The 16,958-nt window shown below is 43.4% G+C and overlaps 1 protein-coding gene across 1 annotated transcript in view; it reads left to right on the top strand.

Moving 5' to 3' along the window:
* The window catches only part of dcc (DCC netrin 1 receptor), a 1,023,267-nt gene extending 1,007,884 nt beyond the window's left edge, over positions 1-15,383 (top strand). The window contains exons 31-32 of the mRNA XM_068054526.1: positions 14,393-14,532; positions 15,294-15,383. Of these exons, the coding sequence (XP_067910627.1) occupies positions 14,393-14,532; positions 15,294-15,383 (230 nt within the window). The remainder of the gene's footprint in view (positions 1-14,392; positions 14,533-15,293) is intronic.
* The last annotated feature ends 1,575 nt before the right edge of the window (positions 15,384-16,958 follow it).

Consider the following 16,958-nt stretch of genomic DNA (forward strand, 5'->3'; position numbering starts at 1 on the left):
TCCAGCCCATTGTATGGAGAATGATGCAAGGCATGGAAAAAGAACAAGACAATAAGAAATCAGGACTGAAATGAATCCGAGGGAAAACACATTACAATTTGTGCTAGTGTCACTGACTTCTGTGTGGGATTGAAATTCTGCTGCTAAAACATATGCTTAGAGTATTATCTTATGCTTCAGATATATCAATCAAGGTGCTTGCTCTCTGTAGTAAATGAATGACACAGAACTATTCTATTTTAAACTGTTCAGCTGTGTCGCACATGCTGTAAATTGCACCTGTGCCATGTGCTATTAATAACCTTTCCTATACTACTATTTCACTCACCATGCTGACTGCATCTGTCACAAACATGATACTGAAACTACCGAATGGATGCGTTGTTACAAAACATGGCGTGGAATATATTTGGCCAGACTTTCACATATGCATATCTGCGTGTCTGACTCCATAAATGCAAAGTGTCTTATGTTGTTCAGACTGAAGCATTCTTAATATTGCATGTAATAACTACTGATGTATAAAAAAAATCCTTGGCGTGGATTTTAATCCTACCTGACTGATGGAAGGAAACCGTCTGCACTCCTAACTGACTGGGTTCTATAGACAGCTGGAATGCCAGTTGAAGTCAGGCAGGGACTTCAGTAATCTATGCATGCCAGGGCCCTATGAACCCAGATTGCATTTTAACAAAGGCCTGAGTGGGGAAGCCACCTCAGTTTTCCTTCCAGGTAATACCAGATGCTGCCAGGAAGGAACAAGAGGTAAGTGAAAAACATTTCTTTAATGGGGCTTAGAGGAACCCTCCTGTGAATCACTCCTGAAACCCCATCCTAGCCACTGAGCTGCAAAAGTTGGTGGGTGGTGAAGAGCAGCCTGATCATCCCCTTGCAGCAGCTGCTGTGCGTTCTCTTTCTGCCCATTGTGGGCAGGAAGTGGACCAGCAGGATTTATATGAGGCCCAACTTGAATGTCTTCTGCTGCCACTGGTAATGGAAGTTGAACTTGTCTGAGCAGTTTCCCCCAGAAGCCCACTCCGAGATAAAATCCACCCCTTTATCTTTTTAATCAAGTGTTTATTAATTTGTTCATGGAATGTGGGTGACGCTGGCAAAGCCAGCATTTATTGCCCATTACTAATTGCCCTTGAGAAGGTGGTGGGCATTATAGTGGCCCTCCCTTTTAGTGATTGTGGTGATGCCTGAACCATTCTGGTAGATTCTCACATAGTTGAGGAAGTTACAACATTGCCTTGCTTATCAGAAAGTGGTCATAAGGAGGCAGCATGCTATGGTTCACACAGTTCTTATTATTCTAGGAATAGTGCAGGAAAAAAACTGAGGTTACAGTTGTAGGTTAAGATCAATAATCTGTCGCTTTTGCTCCACTGGAGAGGAAAGCCACTTCCAGAACCATTTCCTCTTGGTCTCTTTACTGATACCGCACAATATAAAGAATGAGAAAGAACTTGTATTTATATAAACCTTTCATGACCTCAGGACATGACAAAGCCCCTTACAGTCAATGAGGTGCATTTGAAGTGTAGACACTGTTGGGTACATAGTTTGTGCAGAGGTGTTAACGGTATAGTTGAGCCATGTCACCCAGATCTGTGAGAAGCAAGCCTGCCATCTTTCCTTGAAAAAAATTGTCTTGTTTCACAGAGAACAAGTACATCATAAAATCATGAGATAGGTTTATATGAAGACAGCATTTCAGTCATTTGATTTTCTCATTCCAGAACTCCAAAAATACCATATTCCCAATACAAAGTAATGTAGAGCCAGGACCCTCATTGGGCAAACAGTTGTAGATCGTTGTACCATATGGGAAATGGGGTGCATTGTGGGGTGGTAAGTAGCAGGGTTTGGGTGGTGTTACAATATGACTTTCACAAATCATAATACAAGATAAGCATGTCGAGACAACTCTGTCAATGAGAATGTGGTGGAGGCAAATACAATCATGGCTTTCAAAAAGGAATTGGATAATTATTCGTATAGGAAAGATTTGCAGAACTATGGGAAAAAGGTGTGGGAATGGAACTAGCTGAGTTGCTCTCACAGAGACTTGGCACAGACATGACGGGCCAAATGGCCTCCTTCTGTGCTGTAACCATTCTATGATTATATGATTCTATTAGACATATGCAGGGGCACCAGGTTTTGCATTGCTTTTAGGCTTGCATGTTTTTAAGCTATTTTACGTATAAGCTGTTTGCACCTACCTGTGCTAAATTATGCAGACATGAATCAAGTTTCTAATAAAAGCTTTTAGCAAAATAAAATTATATCGCACAATTTCTGCTGACTTTTAAAATGCGAATAGCAGTCAGTCTTGGCATATTGATTCAAAAGCTGGTCTGTCAATTTTCCTCAAATTAAATCAAAAGGCTTTGGACACCAATACACTGTATCACTTCTCAGTCACACATAATATTTTTCAGCAGAATTTAGGAAAGATATTTCACAATTTGAATCAGCAGCAAGTCTTGCTTTGTGATTTTTCTCAAATATTTGTGATTATATGTATCATATGTATTATATATATCAGGTACAGTTGACTTTTATATAAAATACATTAATCTACTGCAGTTACATTTATTAAGGAGTAAAGTAGTATCTACATATGGATTCACATGTTGTTTAAGTTGCCTGTTCTGTTGTATTTATATAACGGCACGATCATCAGAGGCAGGCCTGGTCCTGTGACAACATATAATAACAAGAACAAGAAGGCACAAGTGCCTCCAGTGACAGGAAGTAGTTTCCCCCACACTGCCTGTGTGGCAGGAAATCTGTGTAGCCTTGTAAAAATCCCACACGGTTTGAAGAAATTAGTTGTAAATAAGCACAGGTTTATTTAATTATTGTGCAAAATTTCTATAATCCTGTCGCATGTATAGATTTTTGTGGGATTCTCCTCCTACTTCAGCCTACTTCACCACTCTGGCTGGGGTATCCTTCCCTTGACCCCCACCAGGACCACTGTAGACTGTTCCTTCCAATCTCACTGCATGCAAATAGTGTTGGGGTTGGAATTCCGGTCCCCAGAGGCCTTCTCTTCCATTCTCCCCACTTCATGTTGTTTCCTGGGCCTACCACTTAGTAAAGTGGTAATAGGCTCCAGGGAGCAGCATTAAAGACTCTAACATACCCGAATGGAACAACCTTCCCTGCCTTCAGGCAACCCACCTACGGAGAAAATCCTATATAGAAAGTCCTACAAGAGAAGGGGCAGTACTGGACCTAATCCGAGGGAACGAAGCTGAAAATGTGGTACAAATGTCAGTGGGGGAGCATTTCGGGGATAGTGACCATAACTCTGTAAGATTTAAGGTAGTTATGGAAAAGGACAAAGATGGACTAGAAATAAAGGTACTGAATTGGGGGAAGACCGATTTCAGTATGATAAAACAGGATCTGGCCAAAGTGGACTGAGAGCAGCTACTTGTAGGAAAGTCTACATCAGACCAGTGGGAGTCATTCAAGCAGGAAATAGTGAGAGTTCAGAGCCAATATGTACCCGTTAAGGTGGAGGGTAGGACCAACAAGTCCATGGAACCCTGGATGTCAAGGGATATAGAGGATTGCATCAGGAAAAAAAAGGAGGCTTATGGCAGATTCAGAGTGCTGAAAACAGTGGAGGCCCTAGAGGAGTATAGAAAGTGTAGGGGGGTACTTAAAAAATTAATTAGGAGAACGAAGAGGGGACACATGAAAAAACACTGGCGGGCAAGATAAAGGAAAATCCCAAGGCATTTTATAAGTATATTAAGGGTAAGAGGATAAGCAGGTCCATTAGGGACCAAAGTAGCAATCTGTGTGTGGAGCCGGAGCAGATAGGTGAGGTTTTAAATGATGACTTTTCATCTGTGTTCACTATGGAGAAGGACGATGTAGGTGTAGAGATCAGGGAGGGGGATGTTTAGAGATACAGCACTGAAACAGGCCCTTCGGCCCACCGAGTCTGTGCCAACCATTAACCACCCATTTATACTAATCCTACACTAATTCCATATTCCTACCACATCCCCACCTGTCCCTATATTTCCTTACCACCTACTTATACTAGGGGCAATTGCTAATGGCCAATTTACCTATCAACATGCAAGTCTTTTGGCATGTGGGAGGAAACCGGAACACCCGGAGGAAACCCACGCAGACACAGGGAGAACTTGCAAACTCCTCACAGGCAGTACCCAGAATTGAACCCGGGTCGCTGGAGCTGTGAGGCTGCGGTGCTAACCACCGTGCCACTGTGCCGCCCACTTTTGTTTATTCATTCATGGGATGTGGGCGATGCTGGCCAGGCCAGCATTTATTGCCCATCCCTAATTGCCCTTGAGAAGGTGGTGGTGAGCTGCCTTCTTGAACCGCTGCAGTCCATTTGGGGTAGGTATACCCACAGGATGGTGTGTGACTTGGACGGGAACTTGCAGGTGGTGGTGGTCCCATGTATTTGCTGCCCTTGTCCTTCTAGTTGGTAGAGGTCACGGGTTTGGAAGGTGCTGTCTAAGGAGCCTTGGTGCATTGCTGCAGTGCATCTTGTAGATGGTACACACTGCTGCCACTGTGCGTTGGTGGTGGAGGGAGTGAATGTTTGTAGATGGGGTGCCAATCAAGCTGGCTGCTTTGTCCTGGATGGTGTCGAGCTTCTTGAGTGTTATTGGAGCTGCACCCATCCAGGCAAGTGGAGAGTATTCCATCACACTCCTGACTTGTGTCTTGTAGATGGTGGACAGGCTTTGGAGAGTCAGGAGGTGAGTTACTCGCCTCAGGATTCCTAGCCTCTGACCTGCTCTTGTAGCCACGGTATTTATATGGCTACTCCAGTTCAGTTTCTGGTCAATGGTAACCCCTAGGATGTTGATAGTGGGGATTCAGCGATGGTAATGCTGTTGAATGTCAAGGGGAGATGATTAGATTCTCTCTTGTTGGAGATGGTCATTGCCTGGCACTTGTGTGGCGCGAATGTTACTTGCCACTTATCAGCCCAAGCCTGGATATTGTCCAGGTCTTGCTGCATTTCTACACGGACTGCTTCAGTATCTGAGGAGTCACGAATGGTGCTGAACATTGTGCAATCATCCGCAAACATCCCCACTTCTGACCTTATGATTGAAGGAAGGTCATTGATGAAGCAGCTGAAGATGATTGGGCCTAGGACACTACCCTGAGGAACTCCTGCAGTGATGTCCTGGAGCTCAGATGATTGCGCTAGGTATGACTCCAGCCAGTGGAGTGTTTTCCCCCTGATTCCCATTAACCTCAGTTTTGCTAGGGCTCCTTGATGCCATACTCAGACAAATGCTGTCAAGGGCAGTCACTCTCACCTCACCTCTTGAGTTCAGCTCTTTTGTACATGTTTGAACCAAGGCTGTAATGAGGTCAGGAGCTGAGTGGCCCTGGCGGAACCCAAACTGAGCGTCACTAAGCAGGTTATTTCTAAGCAAGTGCTGCTTGATGGCACTGTTGATGACACCTTCCATCACTTTACTGATGATAGAGAGTAGGCTGATGGGGCGGTAATTGGCCGGGTTGGATTTGTCCTGCTTTTTGTGTACAGGACATACCTGGGCAATTTTCCACATTGCAGGGTAGATGCCAATGTTGTAGCTGGACTGGAACAGCTTGGCTAGGGGTGCGGCAAGTTCTGGAGCACAGGTCTTCAGTACTATTGCCGGAATATTGTCAGGGCCCATAGCTTTTGCAGTGTCCAGTGCCTTCAGTCGTTTCTTGATATCACACAGAGTGAATCGAATTGGCTGAAGTCTGGCATCTGTGATGCTGGGGACTTCAGGAGTAGGCCAAGATGGATCATCAACTCGGCACCTCTGGCTGAAGATTGTTGCAAATGCTTCAGCCTTATCTTTCGCACTGATGTGCTGGGCTCCCCCATCATTGAGGATGGGGATATTTGTGGAGCCACCTCCTCCAGTTAGTTGTTTAATTGTCCACCACCATTCATGGCTGGATGTGGCCGGACTGCAGAGCTTAGATCTTAGAGCTTACTTGAACATATTAGTATTGAAAGTGAGGAAGTATTAGCTGTTTTAGTGGGCTTAAAAATGGATAAATCCCCAGGCCCAGATGAGATGTATCCCAGGTTGTTATGTGAGGCAAGGGAGGAGATAGCAGGGGCTCTGACACAAATTTTCAAATCCTCTCTGGCCACAGGAGAGGTTCCAGAGGACTGGAGGACAGTGAATGTGGTACCATTGTTCAAGAAGGGTAGCAAGGATAAACCAGGCAATTACAGGCCGGTGAGTCTAACATCAATGGTTGGGAAACTATTGGAAAAAACTCTGAGGGATAGGATTAATCTCCACTTGGAGAGGTAGGGATTAATCAGGGATAGTCAGCATGGCTTTGTCAGGGGGAGATCATGTCTAACTAACTTGATTGAATTTTTCGAGGAGGTGGCTAGATGTGTAGATGAGGATAAAGCAGTTGATGTAGTCTACATGGACTTCAATAAGGCTTTTGATAAGGTCCTGCATGGGAGATTGGTTAAGAAGGTAAGAGCCCATGGGATCCAGGACAATTTGGCAAATTGGATTCAAAATTCTCTTCGTGGCAGGAAGCAGAGGGTGATGGTCGAGGGTTGTTTCTGCAAGTGGAAGCCTGTGACCAGTGGCGTACCGCAGGGATCAGTGCTGGGACCCTTACTGTTTGTAGTGTACATTAATGATTTAGACGTGAATATAGGAGGTATGATCAGTAAGTTTACAGATGACACGAAAATTGGTGGTGTTGCAAATAGTGAGGAGAAAGCCTTAGATTGCAGCACGATATAGATGGGCTGGTAAGATGGGCGGAGCATTGGCAATTGGAATTTAATCCTGAGAAGTGTGAGGTGATACATTTTGGGAGGACTATGAAGGCAAGGCAATACACAATGGATGGTAGGACCCTAGGAAGTACAGAAGGTCAGAGGGATCTTTGTGTACTTGTCCATAGATCACTGATGGAGCTGTATAAAATGCTAGTTCGGCCACAGCTGGAGTACTGTGTACAGTTCTGGGCACCACACTATAGGAAGGATGTGACTGCACTGGAGAGGGTGCAGAGGAGATTCACCAGGATGTTGCCTGGGCTGGAATGTTTCAGCTATAAAGAGAGACTGAAAAGGCGAGAGTTGTTCTCCTTAGAGCAGAGAAGGCTGAGGGGGACATGATTGAGATATACAAAACTATGAGCGGCGTTGATAGATTAGATTGGAAGAAACTTTTTCCCTTAGCGGAGGGGTCAGTAACCAGGGGGCATAGATTTAAGGTAAGGGGCAGGAGGTTCAGAGTGGATTTGAGGAAACATTTTTTCACCCAGAGAATGGTTGGAATCTGGAACGCACTGCCTGAAGAGGTGGTAGAGGCAGAAACCATCACAAGATTTAAGAAGTATTTCGATGAGCAGTTAAAATGCCATAGCATACAAGGCTACGGGCCGAGTGCTGGAAAATGGGATTAGAATCGGTAGGTGCTTGATGGCCGGCACAGACACGATGGGCCAAAGGGCCTGTTTCTGTGCTGTATGACTCTAACCCAAAAACTCCTGAAGGTCCTGGCTTCAGCTAAAACCTTCAGCAGGCATCTAGGAATGCCAGTGTTGATTTGACATAGTTGTGGAAATCTGATCATGTGACTTTCCTGAAGTCAGCCATTCTGGCATGAGAAGGGGGTTCAGAAAAAAGACAAAATAAAAGCAAAATACTGCGGATGCTGGAAATCTGAAATAAAAACAGAAAATGCTGGAAATGCTCAGCAGGTCTGGCAGCATCTGTGGAGAGAGAAGCAGAGTTAATGTTTCAGGTCGGCGACCTTTCATCATAACAAGAACCATTTCTGATGAAAGGTCACCGACCAGAAACATTAACTGTGCTTCTCTCGTCACAGATGCTGCCAGACCTGCTGAGTATTTCCAGCACTTTCTGTTTTTATTTCAGAAAAAAGACAGTTCGCTTCATCATTTAGATATCATAGCATGAGTCTGAACTTTCCTAAATGCCTGCTAATTTGCTCCTTGAAGCCTTGCAGAAAGGCTTTACCTCATTTTTCAAAGAGTAAATTTAAATGCTTTACTGTAATTTTGGAATTATCTTTCTTGAAATGTAACATTTTCCTATGACATTATAAGTGTTCTCTGCGCATTCAGTGGATTTCTTTGATATGCAAGATCTGATCTGAATACTTATTCTATGTCAGTTGAATGAAGAAATGTAACTTCTTAAATTCACCATAAATACTTGTGTAGTGTCAAGTCTGTGATGAGGATTAAATATGCTTTATCCACCATAATTATAACAGATTACCATAATGATGTTGCATTTTAGTTAACACTGGTTGTTGCATATTTTGTGGCGTTGTCAGTATAATCAATAAGTTAATAGATATTTGCTGCACTAGTGAAGTGCACATTTCTCCGACATAGAAAAAGATCCTTCTATGGCTGCACCCCAGTTTCCTATAAAATGAATCGGGTGTATTCTGGCACACTGTGCATTCTAGTTAGGGATATCTAGAATTAAGCCTCGTTTAAAATTGAGATTGGGGAAAATCACATTTATAGCAGGCAATCAGTAAATTGAAGAAATTATTGCTGAGTTCTGGCTCATCCCTGATCTGCAGGAAGTGAAAATGCACAGGCTAAAACTGCGAATGCAAAGTGCTTTGCTCCCAGGCTTCCAGTAGCACTGCCCTGGAGAATAGTCCTCCGTTCCCTGAGACTCCCAGACAGCCCGAGAGGATTGGAATACCTAAATGAAATGTGCAGCCCAATATTTGGGATGCTATGTAATAAGGTCTACCACCATTTCTTCAGGTGCTGTAGCAGTGTTCCCACTGCAGCGCCTGCTGGGATTTCCTGATTTTACCCTGGCGGGCTCTCTCTTAGCGGTGGGAATCTATCATATGGAATAACCTCCGACCTAGGGAAGTGAGTTGGAGTTAAGATGGAACAAAGGAGCTGCCGGAATTCCCGCTTCAATGGTGCTAATCTCCAAAAAGAATCCCGGTGGCATATCTATCAGAGGATAGCACCTATTCCTGGTTATGCCCTATTGTCATTGTACTTGTAGGAAATGTTGTCTGCACAGGCCAGCTGTCTTGTTTATTCCATTGTCGACCTGTACAGTTCTTTGTCAAACATCAGGGAAGGTCCACAGCCAAAAGTTTATTTTTCAGATGTCATAATAGTGACTTATGAAAAACTCCACATGCACTATCTCAGTCATGCTCAGCTGTTTCAGTCCTAGTGGTTGGATACAATTCACAATGATGAGTATATTTTATGCCTTATGAGATCAACAACAACAACTTATATTTATATAGCATCTTTAGAATTTAGATTGGGGGCGGCTGTTTGAGGATAAATCAACATCTGACATGTGGGAGTCTTTCAAACGTCAGTTGATTAGAATCCAGGACCAGCATGTTCCTGTGAGGATGAAGGATAAGTTTGGCAAGTTTCGGGAACCTTGGATAACGAGGGATATTGTGAGCCTAGTCAAAAAGAAAAGGGAAGCATTTGTAAGGGCTAAAAGGCTGGAAACAGACAAAGCCCTTGAGGAATATAAAGAAAGTAGGAAGGAACTTAAGCAAGGAGTCAGGAGGGCTAAAGGGTCATGAAAAGTCATTGGCAAACAGGATTAAGGAGAATCCCAAGGCTTTTTATATGTATATAAAGTGCAAGAGGGTTGTCAGGGAAAGGGTTGGCCCACTCAAGGACAAAGGAGGGAATATATGTGTGGAGCCAGAGGAAATGGGCGAGGTACTAAATGAGTACTTTGCATTCACCAAAGAGAAGGACTTGGTGGATGATGAGTCTAGGGAAGGGAGCGGAGATAGTCTGGGTCATGTTGTTATCAAAAAGGAGGAGGTGTTGGGTGTCTTGCAAAGCATTAAGGTAGATAAGTCCCCAGGGCCTGATGGGATCTACCCCAGAATACTGAGGGCGGCAAGGGAGGAAATTGCTGGGGCCTTGACAGATTCTTTGCATCCTCATTGGCTACAGGTGAGGTCCCAGAGGACTGGAGAATAGCCAATGTTTTTCCTTTGTTGAAGAAGGGTAACAAGGATAATCCAGGAAATTACAGGCCGGTGAACCTTACATCAGTGGTAGGGAAATTATTGGAGAGGATTCTTCGGGACAGGATTTACTCCCATTTGGAAACAAATGGACTTATTAGCGAGAGGCAGCATGGTTTTGTGAAGGGGAGGTCGTGTCTCACTAACTTGATCAAGTTTTTTGAGGAAGTGACAAAGATGATTGATGAAGTAAGGGCAATGGATGTTGTCTACAGGACTTCAGTAAATCCTTTGACAAGGTCCCTCATGGCAGACTGGTACAAAAGGTGAAGTCACACGGGATCAGAGGTGAGCTGGCAAGATGGATGCAGAACTGGCTCGGTCATAGAAGACAGAGGGTAGCAGTGGAAAGGTGTTTTTCTGAATGGAGGGCTGTAACTAGTGGTGTTTTGCAGGGATCAGTGCTGGGACCTTTGCTCTTTGTAGTATATATAAATGATTTGGAGCAAAATGTAGCTGGTCTGATTAGTAAGTTTGCAGACGACACAAAGATTGGTGGAGTTGCGGATAGTGATGAGGATTGTCAGAGGATACAGCAGGATATAGATCGGTTGGAGACTTGGGTGGAGAAATGGCAGATGGAGTTTAATCCGGACAAATGTGAGGTAATGCATTTTGGAAGATCTAATGCAGGTGGGAAGTATACAGTAAATGGCAGAACCTTTAGGAGTATTGGCAGGCAGAGAGATCTGGGCATACAGGTCCACAGATCACTGAAAGTGGCAACGCAGGTGGATAAGGTAGTCAAGAAGGCATACGGCATGCTTGCCTTCATCGGTCGGGGCATAGAGTATAAAAATTGGCAAGTCATGCTGCAACTGTACAGAACCTTAGTTCAGCCACACTTGGAATATTGCGTTCAATTCTGGTCGCCACACTACCAGAAGGACGTGGAGGCTTTGGAGAGGGTACAGAAGAGGTTTACCAGCATGTTGCCTGGTCTGGAGAGTATTAGCTCTGAGGAGAGGTTGGATAAACTCAGATTGTTTTCACGGGAACGATGGAAGTGGAGGGGCGACATGATAGAGGTTTACAAAGTTATGAGTGGCATGGACAGAGTGGATAGTCAGAAGCTTTTTCCCAGGGTGAAGGAGTCAGTTACTAGGGGACATAGTTTTAAGGTGCGAGGGGCAAAGTTTAGAGGGGATGTGCGAGGCAAGTTTTTTACACAGAGGGTGGTGAGTGCCTGGAACTTGCTGCCAGGGGAGCTGGTGGAAGCATGTACGATAGCGAGGTTTAAGAGGCATCTTGACAAATACATGAATAGGATGGGAATAGAGTGATATGGTCCCTGGAAGTGCAGAAGGTTTTAGTTTAGACAGGCATCAAGATCGGCGCAGGCTTGGAGGGCCGAATGGCCTGTTCCTGTGCTGTACTGTTCTTTGTTTTTTGTTTGTTCTTTGTTCTTGAATGTCATAAAATGTCCCAAATCGCTTCACAAGAGCATTATGAAAAAAAAATGACACTGATCCATATAAGGAGATATTAGGTCAGGTGACCAAAAGCTTGGTCAAAAAGGTCGGTTTTAAGGAGTGTCTTAAAGGAGGAAAGCAAGGTAGAGAGGCAGAGAGGTGTAAGGAGGGTATTCCAGAGCTTTGGGCCTAGGCAACTGAAGGCACGGGCACCAATGGTGGAGTGATTAAAATTGGAAATGCTCAAGAGGCCAGTATTAGATGAGAAAAGTTACTTTAGAGGGTTATTGGGCTGCAGGAGATTACAGAGAAAGGGACGGGTGAGGCCATGGAGGGATTTTAAAAAGGATGTGAATTTTAAAATCAAGACATTGTTTGACTGGGAGCCAATGTAGGTCAATGAGCACAGGGGTGATAGAGAAATGGGACCATCATAATTTCTTTTGATGGAGACAGGGAAATTCAGGGACAGATGATGTTGCCTGGTCCTTGCTGGAATCTCACTGCTCACGATTTTCCATTCTGGTTAATGCTTGCCCAGATTACTAATATGCATCTTGTGTCCGACTTTTATTTCAATCTTTCTTTTGATAAGGCCTCAATGGTTTCTATTCATTGTTGTGATTTCCCGTCCCTAACAGTGGGATCCTACTGTGCCCTCAGCCTGCCCATTTGTAGGGGATGCAACGAAACGCACCATGCATTAAGGAGTTCTTAAAGGGGCAGAGACATTTGTAATAACATGTTTTCTTATCTTCAAGTAAAAAATTGCATTTTTATGTTTTTTTTCCTCCATGCCTTTTCTGCTTTTCTTGCTATTTTTGTGATGTTAGAACATGGTCAGATGTCCCTATGGAAATAAAACATCCAGATGTTTGTAAAATCCCTGGGAATCCCACTGTCATTGGAACATTAACAATCGATCAGCAAGACAGAAACATGATAAAAGAACAGCATATGTGAAACGGGTTGTTACAGAACACTCACTCCAGCTGAGGGAGCAATATAGCATTATGCTACCAAGCATACCTATGGATTGTGGCATACTTTCCTGGTAATGACCAAGGGAAAATGCCTCTGCTCCTCTGAGGTCAACACCAAGCTGTGCCATCTCACATTACTTTGGCTGTGGCCATTGCAGACATCCTTGCACGTAAGACCATGGAGGAGTCAGTTGACTGTTGCACTAATTGGCATGCCCAACACTTTAACCTTCTTTTCAGTTGAATAGTATCAGGAACTTGATGAGCTGCACAATGTCACCACACTATTGCATTTGCCAAAATGAAGGGGTCATTGATGGCTGCATGTGGCCTTCTTGGCAGTAGTTTCCTGCAACTCCCTCCACCAGCACTCGTTCCTTTTCACTTTGTGCAATGTGACTCACCTAGTACTACCTCCTGACTCTAATTGTGGCAGTGATGGCAAATCTTGGTGACAGGGACACAGGGTGCATGAGGTACTGTTTTGACTTGGGCAGTGGTGGCAGGCTCTTTTTGCAGGTCACATATGACAGAAAATGAAGGAAAGTTAGAATACTGGCTCCAAAACATTCAAACTGAGCTCAGCCTGCAGAATTTCAACTGTAAGTGATGTTTGTATTGTGTGTATTCTTGTAGGGGAACGCATGATGGGAAACAGATGCATAACTGGTTAGAACTACCCTGAGCTGAGGGGAAGGTCTCCCACTACATCTTCCCTTTTCCCCTTTATATGCAGCCATGTATGAAATGGCCTCCATCAAAGTAATGCAAGGTGTACAGTTTCTGAGCCTTCCTTCAGTTCAGATAGGTTCTCTTTTTTATTTAGTGTCATCTTGTCATTCAAGCATAGAATTAGCCTGCAGATATTGTAAGTTGAAAAACCACATAGCCAGTGATAGGCATCAGGTATTGTTTAGCACTTTGAAAACATGAGTTTGTCAAGGCAATCAATTGTAATTTGTAACCTGAATGTATTCCCTGCTGGAGTATGAGTATGTATCGTCAGCAATGAAAAAGCTCTATCATTTTGTGAGGACTTGGCATGAAGTCAGCAGTAAATGTAAAACCAGATGGTGGGCAACTTTGTGGCATCTTGAGCCATCTACTCGGTAGATGACACTGTTGTGTAGTCTTACCATGGCAACTTCACTCAAATTCTTCTTCCACATTTGTTTCCTGGGGGTGCGATTTTAACCCTACCTGCCTGGCTTAAGATCACCCAGGTTACGGACCTGCCCTGATACCTTCAGAAGCTGATCGTTTGTGTGATTTTAACCGGCTCAATTGAGCCCAAAGCTGGAAGACTCCTTTTTTAAGTATGCATGTTGAGTCCCGATGACCTGACCATAATTTGAACTCAGCGGCCTGCACGGGGAGCTGCAATGAGCCCAGAGTTCTGCTTCGGGCCCCACAAGTAAAGCTTCCATCTCTTCTGCCATGTACTCCACCCGCTTTCCATTGTGAGAGTCCCACGGGTTGGCCCCTAAAGCCACTCCCTCTGCTGACCTCCTCTCAGCAGCTGGCCTCTGGGCCATACAATTTTCCATGGTGGGCAGGCAGGGAAGTTAAGGTACTAATGTCGTTTTCAGGCCCAGATCTTGTGGTTGTTCCAAACGGTGTTGAGCCTAACTATCACCTTCTGTCAGGCATGCCCTGGAGTGACAAACAGGGAAAACTACTCCACAAACCACTCATGTAGTGGTACCTCCACTTCACCAGGCACCAAACATGGGTTCATGTGCTGCACTGGCCCATCATTTGCACATTTTTGAAGTTCCTATTTATAAGAGGGATGCCTCACAAATTCTATTTTATAAACGTGTAATTATTTTATAAAAACATATTGACTGAAACTGGCAAACGAAAGTTATATGTCATCTAACTTTGGACTTTTTGCGGGTTTTGATCACAGGTTCTAATCTTGCGCTGAGTCATGGTAAGACGGCCTCACTGGGACTGGCTGGAAAAGCAAGATCTCCGCTGCTTCCTGTTTCTGTTCCAACAGCCCCAGAGGTCACAGAGGAGAGCCACAGGACAGAGGAACATTCTAATGTAAGGTCAATAGAATTAGTTACATTTTAAAAGCAAAACAACTGATACTGGAAGAAAAAGATAAAATTGTTGTATCACATGTTGGCAGTATTTTCCCTTCAGTAAAATTACAATTGGTATCAATGAAGTCAGCAGGGTGAAATCTCTCTGCTGTTGTTTTATTCATAAAATACAATAGAGACAAATTAATCAATAACAGGCAAGCAGGAATAGAGTATGTGGTAGGTAGCAACTTGTTTGAAAGACAGCAATACAAATTGAGTGCTTATTTCTGTTCAGTCACATTTTAAAACACTGCTGCATTTCAAGTATAAATATTTTGGAGGATTGAACCTAACCAATGAAAGGTTTACGTGGGGTTGGCTCCACATTAGCTCTCAGGATGGTCTGTGGAGATTATTTCCATTCAGTGGGTTCCCTCCTGTTGTTAATGTCACCATGTCAACTTGCCATTGTTCATCGCTCCATATATTTGACATTTTATATAAAACAGTATCAAAGGAGTACCTGAAAATGTATTTTTAAAAGGTCAAAAATGGTGACTGGTACACATCGTACTTTTATCTTATGTTACACCATAATTTGAATTTGGAACTGAGTTACACTCTGAGGGTGATAAGTCAGTTGCAAGCTATAATAAACTGTATTTAGAGTAGTTTTGAGAGTTTTTTGAGAGACCCTTTAGTGATACTGTTTTGTCTTTTCCATACTTCAAAATGTCTGCACAGTGTAAAACATGGCTATCGTGTTTCTTCATTCAGGTATATGAGCAGGATGACTTGAGTGAGCAAATGGCCAGTCTGGAGGGCCTAATGAAGCAGCTGAATGCCATTACAGGCTCGGCATTCTAACCACCACCTGCTAGAGACAAATCAACCAGGAGCCAGGCAGCATGCCAGTATTTATGTACTGACCTTGGGACACGCAGTGTGCCCTCTCTTCAGCAACTTTCAGTTCAAACAAGGAAATTCCTCAAAAGGACATTGTTCATGTTGACAACTGTTCTATTGCTCATCTGTATATACACACTGGAATTTTGTTAATGACTGGTTCAGTATTTCACTTGCATCTAGGCAGTGCACCGAGGGAAGTTACTAACTTGATACAGGTAAAGGGGGCAAAATAGCAGTAAAATGGAGTCGGTGAGCAGTTATCCAGTGCATTTTGGGAAAATGCTTCTTCCACAACTCAGACAATGAAATACATGTAGAATAGAGTCTGTGACACTCCATCAGTGACCCAGTTCAGTTTGTGCGGTGGGGGGGGGGGTGGTGGGGGGGTGGAGAAGGCTGTGGTTTTTAGGCAACAAGTCTCAGGAGAACTGGTTTACTGGCCCTGCGCAACAGGAAAAAAAATGGATCTATTTGATACTGGGAAATAAATATTGATTGTTTAAAAACAATATAGGCTGTGTTAGTGGGGCATGAGTATGAGGTAATATTTTAAATAATTCATGGTGGTATGTCAGCTTACATTTAGAGAAGCCATTCCGTGATCAGAGTGCAAGCCTCAGACAGTATCATTAAAAGCACACTGCAGGCTGTAGAGGATCAAAACTTCTGCTCAGCTTTGGTGTGTGCTCATCCCAGATGAACCTGTTAGTGACCCTTTTTAAAATGAAGCCATTATGGTTGTTTCATTGACCTTTGAATGAACCAATTGTTTTTCTTTTGCTCATTTAATGAGAGAGAAAGTAATTAAAGCTGTAGGTGCCACCACAACAAGGTGTTCAGAATTCTGGAGCACCCGAGGCTAAATTATCTTCATGGGGACAAAAGGCACATATTCTAATTCTTGATATTATCGCTTATATGGCCATGATGGATTCATTATTCAACCACCGATTCTTTGACGATTAATTACACTGACTACATAATTTGATCGCAAAAATGTAGCTGTCAAAGTTTTGGCATTTTTTACAATATGCAATTGCATTATGTTGTGAGCCAACATGCCAAGCATTTAGGGTTGTAGATTTATTGTAGGAACTCTTATGCCAAGAATCACAGCAGATTCATGGTATAGCCTATCATCTTCTTGCAGTCTGTTGCAGTTCCTCTCAAGTGTTGCTTTCTTTTTGCTCACCTTTGATACACGCAAAAGAGCAGCAACACACGAACTGTAGAACCATGTAGTCTATATATGTGATTCTATCATCTATAATAAAGTAAGCCCCTCAGACAGTATATAATGCTGTGTTGTTGGTCAATCAACCAAGTTATCCTTCTCTTCCCATGTCAGAAATTAATATCCATGACTTCATGACTTTCATGGCAATCTCATAACCGGACAGCAATAAAGAACAAGAAGGATGTTTTGGACCAATAGAGTCTATTTTAACAAATGGCAAAGATAATAGTTTTGAGTTCTTTATTGGCAACAGATTATAGGATAGAAATTCAATTGCATTTTCCCAGTTTTTGGCC

The sequence above is a fragment of the Heterodontus francisci genome, chromosome 1 (genome assembly GCF_036365525.1).
Source record: "Heterodontus francisci isolate sHetFra1 chromosome 1, sHetFra1.hap1, whole genome shotgun sequence".
In the NCBI taxonomy this organism is placed as follows: Eukaryota; Metazoa; Chordata; class Chondrichthyes; order Heterodontiformes; family Heterodontidae; genus Heterodontus; species Heterodontus francisci.